This window comes from Miscanthus floridulus, chromosome 10 (assembly GCF_019320115.1).
Source record: "Miscanthus floridulus cultivar M001 chromosome 10, ASM1932011v1, whole genome shotgun sequence".
Taxonomy (NCBI): domain Eukaryota; kingdom Viridiplantae; phylum Streptophyta; class Magnoliopsida; order Poales; family Poaceae; genus Miscanthus; species Miscanthus floridulus.
The window spans coordinates 76,933,454-76,944,618 of NC_089589.1; the positions used below are offsets into that span (position 1 = coordinate 76,933,454).

At 44.8% G+C, this 11,165-nt stretch overlaps 1 protein-coding gene and 1 pseudogene across 1 annotated transcript; both read right to left on the reverse strand.

Annotated features, from left to right (window-relative positions):
• Positions 1–442: 442 nt before the first annotated feature.
• Positions 443–7,137, reverse strand: LOC136486780 (calmodulin-interacting protein 111-like; annotated as a pseudogene).
• A 2,669-nt stretch (positions 7,138–9,806) lies between these two features.
• Positions 9,807–10,755, reverse strand: LOC136484916 (xylanase inhibitor protein 1-like). Its single transcript, XM_066481889.1, has one exon. The coding sequence runs from the start codon at positions 10,722–10,724 to the stop codon at positions 9,807–9,809; it is 918 nt and encodes a 305-aa protein (XP_066337986.1). The 5' UTR covers positions 10,725–10,755.
• Positions 10,756–11,165: the final 410 nt, after the last annotated feature.

Here is an 11,165-nt window from a genome sequence, read left to right on the forward strand (position 1 = left end):
GCGACGTGGTGCTCCTTTGATCTGCCCTTTCTTTGTGTGAATTTAGGTCCATTAGATCTTCATCTGATGGTTCAGAGCCGTTACCTGAATAGATGTTATTTTTCAGGCACCTGAAAAATAGAGTTTATTACTTTTTGGTGGGCTGCTTTTAGCAGGTGGTACACTTTTTTTACACAGCGCGTGCTGGGTGCGCGGCGTAAAAAAACGGAGTAAACCTCATCGTGAACTGGGATCAGTGCCAGCGGTGGCCAACACGCAGGCATATGTGCTTGTTAGGCACGGCGTGAACCAATGCGAGGATTAGAGAAACGCAACAAAAAAGCCTTCGCGAACAAATGCAGAGGGGACCAAAAGCACTGTCAATGTAAACTTTCAAATGACTTCTCTATAATCTTGTGGTTTCGTTTCTCATTTGTTGACAAACGGACACGGGCACCGCACAGAAAACAAGTACAGAAAAGGTGATTCTAGATAGAACAAGATTCTGTATTTACATTTCAAAGAGCAAAGGTGATGTGGCAGAGATGACAAAAGGAATCGCTTTTAGGATACAAGTTGCAACAAAAATTTCTCCACAGCGGCTGTTTCCGCAGTGGATATGTGAGAAGGAGTACAGTGAAAAGCTGCGGCCACAGCATCTACTTTAGTACGTATGCTTCTAGGATTGTAGGAAGCATTACATGTGAAACCAAACAATGCACTGTATAGACCTAATGAACAAACTGTCCTCGGAAGTGCAGGATCAATTTTGTCAGGACGATTAGTAGCTGCAATAACAGTTACACCAACTCTCTGGTCCAAACCTGTTGCCACCAAATAGTAAATTATGCATCATCAAAATTTAGAGACCAATAGGTGCTTCTAAATAACAAAATGTGTCAGACAGCAAGTCACCAACATTCCAACTGTGGTGGAGCGAGCAAATGACTAAGACTCCAATTGATCAATAACTGAATGGAAACATCATTTGATGCTTAGTCAACGAAAAAGTTTAGTGACTAGCGTTAGTGAGTATATATAAGGCGATTAGACTATAGCCTAAGGCAATTATCAGCAAGTTTATGAACAGCCATGAAGCAACATAAGAGAAATTTCGTTTATGGGGCGACAAGAACTCACCATCCATTTCCACAAGCAACTGACAAAAGGACTCTGTCAGCAACAGACGTGCCATCATTTTCAAGCCCACGAGTTACTGCAAACCCATCTATTTCATCGAAAAATAGTATTGCTGGTGCATTAGCCCTAGCCTTTGCAAATAGCGACCTCGCTGCCTTTTCAGAGTCTCCGACCCATTTGCTGAAAAATTCAGGACCCTTAACTGCAAGGAAGTTCAATTTTGCTTCAGAAGCTGCTAGCTGCAGCACGAGCCATTAGTGGCTTGCTGCAATCTGGTGGTCCTATCATTAGCAATCCACTGGGGGGTTTGATCCCTAAACGCTCAAATGCTTCTGGGCATTTCTGCGGCAATTGGATGGCTTCAATAAGCTGCTCCTTGACACTGGCTTGACCACCAACATCTTCCCAACGTACTTTCGGAACCTCAAGCATTACCTGTGCAGAGTATGATTGACAATTGGCATCACTTTTACGCAGGTCAAATGCATATATATAGAGGAACTGTAATATAATAAGAAGCCAACAGTTACAGAGTTAAAGCCTTGCAGGTGGATAGATGATGCTATACCTCACGCATTGGCACTTGGTCTAATTTTCATTTCAGCCTTCTGAAAGTCGTCATTGTTGACTAACAATATTTTTTCATCTTTCTCGCTATTTGCAGAGGGACAATCATCCAATGACATGGTTGAGAAAGACAATGATAATGAGCTTTCATGATAGCCTAAAGGATGACCAGTATCTCAAACAAACTTATCTACACTAGAGTCAGGATGACCAAGTTGTAGACTCGAATTTTCTCTTAGGCTGATGAAACGGCAAAGAGCAATCAATGCAGCCTCATTGCATAGTGCAGCTAGATCAGCAACCACAAACCCATGGGTGTCTAGAGCAATAGACTCAAGTTCCTCATTACTGAGAGAGTGGTGCACTCCAATTAGAAGGTGGCGAAGTATGTCCATCCTCTGTGCTGGAGATGGCACTCCTACAATCCAGTGAGTAGACAACAAATCATGGACAACATGGTTTTAGACTCAACAATATATCATTGGACAACCATGTTAACTCAAGACTACTTAAAATTGTTACCATCTATATATGCAAGCTAACCTTAGTTTACTAAAAACTGCCTTGACTGGCAACTTTGGGACCTCCTATCTGGTTTTGAGCTACATCCTGAAGTTGAGGACTCACATATTTGGCGACTCTCCTCTAGTGGGCAATACTCGGCCAAATCTGCATATGAGGGTTTTTTCTTCGGCTCCACACTTTTTGCCCCCTATGAGCGGATCTGGAAAACATGGGCACCGGCCAAATGTCATTTCTTTTTGTGGCTGGTTGCACATAATAAGTGCTGGACCGTGGATCGTCTTGCGTGGCGAGGATTGCCTCACCCTGAACAATGTCCTCTATGTGATCAGCATGATGAGACCATCAACCATATCCTAGTATCATGTGTTTTCGCAAGGCAATTCTGGTACATTCTGTTTCAGCAAGTCGGGCTCCATGTTCTAGTTCCACAACCTTCAGACAGTTCCTTTGATGGGTGGTGGGAGAAGGCAAGTTCTGCTGTGAATGGTGAGACGAAGAAAGGACTAAATTCGCTAATAATTCTTGGGGCCCGGACATTGTGGAATCACCGAAACCGGTGTGTTTTTGATGGGGTAACGCCTAGCATCACCAGGGCCTTGGTCATTGCAGGGGAGGAGCACCGGTTATGGTGCATGGCAGGTGCTCAGGGGCTGTCGTTCCTGACTGCCCCACTCCCTGATGGTTAGCATGTATGGTTCGCTCGCCTCGACAGCTAGTTCACGGGCGCGAATGTAATCAGTCAAACAGTGTGGTGTGTGGTGTGTGTTGTAAAGGGTTCTTAACCCATCTTTCTTCTTAATATAATGAAGCACAGCTCTCCTGCGTTTTTCGAGAAAAAAAAACTATAAGAACATAAAAAATAATTACCTACCAGGGACAACAGAAGACACAATACATTTCATTCCATTCCTTATAAGTCAAAAATATTGACCAATCCTAAAGGCATGATGCTACATTTCATATAATTACCTAAAGGCATGACATAATCCATTCCATTCCTAATGCATTCTGCATATCCATAAGTATTCGTTTTAGCTACAGGCATTTAGCTTTAAAAGCATCATGTGTATGTAGAGGAGACTACATCAACGACCCTTTTACTTTAAAAGCATATGGACAGCATAGTAGGATTATACCTATTTCAATTTCTTTATCCAATCTTCCAGAACACCAAAGTGCAGGATCGATACTATCAGGCCGATTAGTAGCCGCAATTAAGAGAACACGGACAGTCGGTCACTAGGGCCTATCTCGTCCATCAGTTTTAACAGAGTGGCCACCATTCTAATAGATAACTCCTCGCCCCCTTCCATCCTTGATGGAGCAATTGCATCCAATTCATCAATAAATATCTAAAAGGAACAAAGATACATAAGATAGATGCATACTAGTGTTACAAATGGCAACATGTGATGAGATAAGAACCCTAATTATAGGATACCAATATGTCAAATATATAGTATTGCTCCTTGCTAACTAAATACTTCAAACCTTATACAATCAGTGATCTGCCCCCTGAGTGTGAAAAGAGTAACAAGTTTGGTTCATGAATTTAATTAGAAGATGTAACTTTAAGACTTCAGAGTTGCAGAGCACATCAAGACATTAGGGCAGCTTGGGCTCAATAATACAGTGCTACTATACAAAAAATCAAGTTGCTTGTATCATTAAAAAAACACTGGTCACAAAAGTCATCAAAAAATGTTGTTATTTTTCTAATACAAAGGGGAGATTCAGCATTATAAATTACAATAAAGAGGTAACTCTAACAGGATTTTTCTTTGCAGTTGACATGACAGTAAAGATAATGCAGCTAAGCATTTGAAGAAAATCTAACCACAGCAGGCGCAGCTTTCTTAGCTGAACTGAAAACATCATACAGAGATTGCTCACTTTCACCATAATAATTACTAATGATCTCTGGTCCATTGACTGTGAAAAGGTTGGCTCCTGCATCATAGGCATAGGAAGAGGCAAGAGAAGTTTTCCCTGTTCCAGGTGGACCATAAAGAAGAACACCTTTGTATCTGAAATTAATCAAAAATGTTACCAAATGAAAAGAATGATTTTTTATAGCAGAATACAGGGGGAAGGGTGTATCTGCTTACGCAATACCTTGGCAAACCAATATGATCAGCCAGTGAAAATGAAATTAGTCCTTTTATGATAGCTGACTCTTTAGATAAACCACCAAGCATTGGAGCATGATTGGAAACTTCATTTCTTTTATTATCATATTCATAAAGTTCTGACGGTAAATCTACCTTATCTGGGCCAAGCTTCTCTGTGCAAACAGAATCAGACAGATGCACTTTTGTGGTTCTATCAACAAGGAACGAAACTAGGGTTTCCCCCAAGTTAGCTGAGTCTTCTGCATTAGACAGTGTATTCCCTTTCTTGCACAAATCACCTTGGGCAGAGCCATCAAGTTCTGCTCCCATCACCACAAACAAAGACAATTTTCCGCACATTGAGAGAGGAACAAAATTCCCTTTTAATAACTGTCTACCATTAAGCCACCGTTGAGCTGAAGTCTGCAACAACTCGTTTAACTTCTTCATCTGCTAATGCTGATCTTGCAGTGGTTTGATCCAAGCACATTGAAGAGCCACTGTTGAATGAAGAGTACAAGGACTCCTTCCTATGCAGTGGAGCAGAAGGTATCTTCTTGCATGTCTCCATAACCATTCCATTACTTTCAGGACAGCAGTCAGACTCTGATTCATTGCTACTGGAAGATCCAACCTCAGGTGGAACTAGACTAAGGTCAAGATTCTTACATTTTATTACCCGTAAAATATCTGCATCATCACTATACCCGTAAAAGATTCTTACAAGCACTTCAATGAACATTGTGTCCATCACTGTCATGTTTCCATCCATCCATCCGCCTTCTCCGTTGAAGTGCTTGTTTTTCTCACCCATCTCCCAGTTCAGTTCATGCCACACAGACCATACTCTTCCTTGGCCTATGGACTGATGGACACGATGCTAAACTGGAATAGGCACAAGGGCAGGCGGTGAACTGGAGTAGGCAGGTGGTAATTGGGGCAGGCAAGTCTTAGGCTCGAGCAAACTAGGTGCTGGAAAGAGGGCATGAGCTGAATGATTTGCACTCGATTTCTAGGCAGATTCTGGGATAACCCCTCATCAACTTCCAGAAAAACCTAGGCAGATATGCAGGTTGCTTTACATCCATGCCTTGCTGCTCCCTTTTTACAGGCTGTAAAGCACAAAACAGTTGAACCCACCAACTACAAAATTATTATCCTAAATTTCTCCTCTCTATACATCTATAAACAATTAGAAGGCATCCATGGAAAACAATAAGTATGCAAGAACTATGATAAACAGCTTTTCATACAGTACAAAAACCTCCATTTGGATTGGGTGGGTCAATTTGGTGGCCTGCAGATTTGATTTGGGGTGTGGTGGCTTAATGAAAAGGAGGGCGCCTAGCAGTGTGCTCAAGGATGGGAATGAGGTCTGCCTCAAGAACATGAACTAGGTATCCAATAGAGAAGATAGATGGATTGACACAAAAGGTGCTATCGGTTTATTTCTACAAGGAGCTATCTTTTTTTCAATGGTATTAATGTGTAATCAGTCAGTTCAGTGGTATATTCAGAACCACGTTTTCTAAAAAAAAAAAAAAGCAACCAGTAATTTTGTGCTTAAATGCAACTATAAAGTCTGTTTCACAATCACGGTGGCATAAGTCCATGCGCATTTCAATTTGGCACATTAAACACACACACACATGGGTTATTCCAAAACACACACACACGCGCGCGCGTGGGTGGATGGGTGGACTCATGCCGACCGGAATTGATACCAATTACTAAGGGTCTGTTTGGCAGGGCTCTGGCTCCTCTGAAAATGGCTCCGGCTCTGGCTCCTCTGAAGGAGCAGCTCCTCTGGAGGAGCTGAAGCCGTTCTGGAAACGTTTGGCTAAACGGCTCCTCCTATTTTTTTGGAATGGATGAAAGATGACAAATGTCTATAATACCCTCATTTATTATTTTACTACGGTGTACATCTAGTTGGATCCAACCTAGAAAATTTGGTTTTACATTTTATTTATATTTTTGTGATTTATTACATATTTTACAAGTACCTGGCGATTTTGAATCTGTAATGAGAAGCTAATAGTTGCTTTTGCATTAGGAACCCTGGTCTATTTCTAAATTATTAGAGCATCAATTGTTTTCTTTTTCTCTTATATTTTTACATAACCCTATCTTTTCTCCTATCCTTGCTAGTAGATCATCCTCTTTCTGTGTTGCTAGCTCTTCGCAGGGGCCTCGCCGTCGTGCCGCTCATGGCCTCGCCACCGTGCCACGCGCCTGCAACGCCCATGGCCTCGGCACCGCTGCCACGCGCTCGCGTCGCCGTGGCCTCCATGTCTTTTCACTCGCGGATGGACGAGGAGCCAGGTTGGGGCTCCGTCCGCGCAGCACAAGAAATGCTCCGGCTCCCTTGCGGCTTCGGCAGCGGAGCTGGTTTACTCATCGGTGTTTGGCAGGGCTTCGGCAGGAGCTGGAGCTGGAGCCGCTCGCGGAGCCCTGCCAAACGGCCTATAAATGTCTGTCAAATTGGAGCTCATAAGACTGAAATGGTCTTCAGTGCCCTTGTGATAAATTCAAGGGTGCCTCCCAGTCAAAACGCAAATATAAATTTGAGCAAGAAATTGCACTCCCTTGAACTGATTCTGGATGTAACGAAGCTGGTTCGCACAAACAATTTGCAGAAACAAACAGTCGTAAGTCGAAGGGACAAAAGGTGAGAAAGCAGGAGCTCACGGAGACGAGGCACCCGGGCCGCATCCCGGCGCCGACCATGGCCGCCTCGGAGAGCCAGAGCCTCCCCAAGCGGCCGCCGCGGCTCCCGTCCCTGGGGGACACTTCGGCGACGGCGCCAGCAAAGCATCCATCGCCGCCGCGTGGCACGAGCGCCGGGAACTCCGCTGCGGCGGCGGCAGCGGCAAAGGATGGGAGGTCGACGCTTCTCTCGCCGTCGATGCTTCCGGAATCTCGGGAGGAGCGAGAGGGAGGGGTGCGACGCCGATGGGTGCCTATTCTTGCCCTCGGAAGGAGGCATCGCGGCGGTAACAAAAGATGCGCGCGCTGGCGACGGCGCCGGGGGAGGGGCGCGTGCGACGGCGAGCCTAAACCATGGAGGAGTGGGAGAAGCGGCCAGTCGAGCGGCGGATGAAGGGGTCCGGTTCGAACCTTGGGCCAAGAACGGGTCCTTACTCTTTAGATGGGCTCCGATCGAGCTGACTGGGGAAAATATTGTTTTTTTTTTCAATTTTAGGATTTAAGAAAAATTCTAATTTATCTCCCTCAACAATCGCGATTGTCCAATTTACTACAAAACTATTTTTTAACTTCATCACATTTTAAAAACGTTGTTTTTGCACCTTGGATGGTTTTTACGATGATTTTGCTAACGTGGTGCTATGACAGAGGGGGTAAATCAGACTAGAGATATTTTTAAAAATATCCAAAAACATAAAATATTTTTTTAGAAAAATATCTAAATTTTTTTGCATCAAAAAATAATACAATGAAAAAACCTAAAATTTGGATTGATCTTAGAAAACTCATAGAAAATTTGTCTGACCTCAAAAAATTATGAAACTACTTTTAGATTTTAAAAAACATTATGCTCTATCTTATGCTGCCTAGATTGAAATTGTTTAAATCTTAATGAACTCATCTTGGTGCATTTTGCTAGTAGAAGCTCTCGTTATCTATTGTACTTAGTCGATGTTATCGTCAAACTACGTAGAAGCATTGTCTGGACTACGTATGTGTAACAGGGTAGGCGTTGGTCCCCTTTACTGGATAAATTAATTTTCAGAGTAGTTATGTTAGCCTGGGTGGCTGCATGCGTCCTGCCATATGCATGGTCCTGACGATGCTTTACGAGCGCTTCTACGTAGTCCGGATGATCAACATCGATTAATTATAATAGATAATAAGAGCTTCTACTAGCAAATAAACACCAACAAAAGTCTATAAATATTCAAACAATTTCAAGCTAGGCACCATAAGATAGAGCATGATTTTAGGGAAAAAAATATTAAAACTAGTTTCATAGTTTTTCGAAGTAAAACAATTTTTTCAATGAAATTCCTAAGATTAAATCAATTTTTGGGTTTCTTAATTGCATTATTTTTCCATGTAAAAATATTTAAATAATTTTTAAAAAAATTATTTTTATGAACTTTTGAATATATTTAAAAAAAAATCTAGTCCGATTTACCTCCCTCAACATTCAATTTAGTTCGATTTACAACCCCTACCACCACCACCCAATCCACACGTCAGCAAAATCACCAGCAGAACTATCCAAGGTGAAAAAACAAACAGACTTAAAATTGAAGATGGGTTAAAAAAAATTGGTTCGTGTAGTTTATTATAGAGGAAAATCATATTTACCGTGATCGTTTGTGGGAGGTAAATTGAATTCATTTTATATATATTCTTAGGTTCTGATTTTGCAAATGTAACCTTATGCCACCGTGTAATTCAGGCATTATTATTTAAAACCTGGCAAGCCAGCCGGCGGTTTTATCAGCTATTTCAGCTGTTGCTGATCTGTATTACTGAGACTGAGCTATCTTGGATGGCTGAAAGCTGCTCCTGCAACGAGCAACCGAACAGACCCGAGTGGCATGGCGCGGCAGGAAGTAAAGACATCGGTATAGAACATTTGTTCATGCATACTCCTTGTTCCATTGAGTAGAACAACAAACAACATTAGACTGATTCATTGACCTGTCGTTTCAAAATAAAATCATGTCCTGCAAAACAACTAGCAGAACATATAATAAACGACATTGGATCCATATAGCATTGTTATATATGGGTCTCGATCATTTTATTATGAATCTGTCTATGCCTAGTGTTCTAAGAGCAAGTATAATAGCAGGCTGTAAGCCGACTAAATGCTGAGGTGGAGGAGAGAGGGGAGGAGAGAGAGGAGAAGCGGGCTGTAAGTTTACAGCCGGCTTGGGCACAAGAACCAAGAAAGTATGTGAGAGAGACAAGTGGGCCATGTGTTAACTGTAAAGAGCCAACTATTATATGAGTAGGCTGAGAGAAGGCTGCAAAGAACCTTACAGCCAGCAAGCCGGCTATATTATTAGCCTTGCTCTAAGCCGCCCAAATACTATTTCCTTCACATCTTTTTCCTCCTCCTGACATGCCGTTGCCACCCACTGCTCATCACTCTGCCGGCGCGGTAGGGTATCATCGAAGTTCTACCGCCGCGACCACAGCCGTGTGGAGCTTTGGCGAGATCCTACCGCACCCGCGGCGGCCTCCTTCTTTCCCACCGCCGCCTCCTACGTCACCGGAACCCTAATTGTTGTCCCTCACCGCCTGGGCGGCCTGCCTCCCATAAAATTTCTTCTAAGACCGTTAGATTTGAAGAAGAAGGGAAGAGAAAAAGAAGAGATCGAATTGAGTGTTGGATTGCTCCAAAACACTAGAGTGCATGCTGTATAGAATTTCTGTTTATTATTAGTAGTACATACGTACATACGCATACTGATTAATAGCTGTAAACCAACAAGCTAAGTAACGTCACGCCCAGCCCTTGACGACGCCGCTGTAGCCGGTCTTCTTGTCCTCGTACCTGTCCCAGACCATGACGCCGCCATAGTTGCGCGCCTTCTGCACCTCGGGCAGCAGGAGGTAGTAGAGATACTTGAGGTAGACCGCGATGGTGCCCTGCGCCCCATCCGGCACGCCGCTCTCTGCCGCGGCGAGGCCGAGGTACACCTCCGTCTTGGGGTACCTCGCCGTCCACTTGTTCCACTCCTCCACGACGCCCCAGGTGCTGCCGTTCTTGAAGGAGCACTTGTCGTCGCCGTAGAACCTGAGGTGGATGCGCTCGAACAGCCCCGTCTGCAGCGCCCGGTCGACGCGCCGGTCGGGGCACCCGCACCGCGGCGACGCCGTGAGCCGCACCCCCTTCCGGGCAAGGCGGCGCGCCAGCTCGTCGTAGTGGTCGGCGGCCCCGCCGTTGTCGATGTAGAAGTCGATGCCGCCCACGGCGGCGTCGCCGAACGGGCGGTACACGCCGCGGCGCCGCCCGCCGAGGTGCGCGTTCCACAGGTTGTCGGCGACGTCCGCCGCGGACTGGGAGGACGGGAGCGAGTAGTCGTGGCCGCCGCCGCCGATGGAGAGGAGCACGAGGATGCCTCTGGACTGGCAGTGCTTGATGTCGGCGCCGACGCCGCTCAGCTGGTGGCCCGACAGGTCGCCCCGCCAGTAGCGCCCGTGGCCGAACACGCTGTAGAAGGAGATGATGACGGTGGTGTAGAGCCCCGTGTCGCAGGCCTCGCGCAGGGACCCCTCGTCCTTGTTCCGGCCCCAGAAGACGGTCACCTGGTTCGTCTGCTTCGCCGTGGCCGGGCCGGCGGCGAGGCCGGAGACGAGCACGAATGCGACCGCGAGGAGCGCCACATCCACTTGGCGTGGACACCTTCGGGACGCCATGGCGCCTAGTCGCTTCTTTACCAACGTACTACTCGATGTGTGAAAGGTGTGATGGATCGGAGCTTGCTGTGATGTCTATATATTGCACTTGGTACTTTGGTAGAGAACTTTACAACTGCAGCAGGTAGCCAGTCGTTTCTCTTGTTCTTGTGTGCCTGCCGTGGCCGGAGAGCATGCATGGAAAACAGGGTGTAACGCGCGGTACACGGGGGCTTGACTTTTCAGTTTTCATTCAAGCACGGGAAAGAGGGAAACTTTATAACGTACGGTATTTACGGATGCATGGTACTCGTTTCCCGTTCCGTCCAGGAAAAAGTAGTTCTACATTTAGCACAAATCAATTTTTTTCTTAAATTTGATCAATTTTATTTATCTACATTTATATCTCCAATAAATTTACTATAGATATATATACACCCTATATAATTGATCTAAGTATAC

Bases quoted from the DNA above. Each gene is read 5' to 3' on its own strand.
- LOC136484916 (XM_066481889.1), bottom strand. From the start codon at position 10,724: ATGGCGTCCCGAAGGTGTCCACGCCAAGTGGATGTGGCGCTCCTCGCG.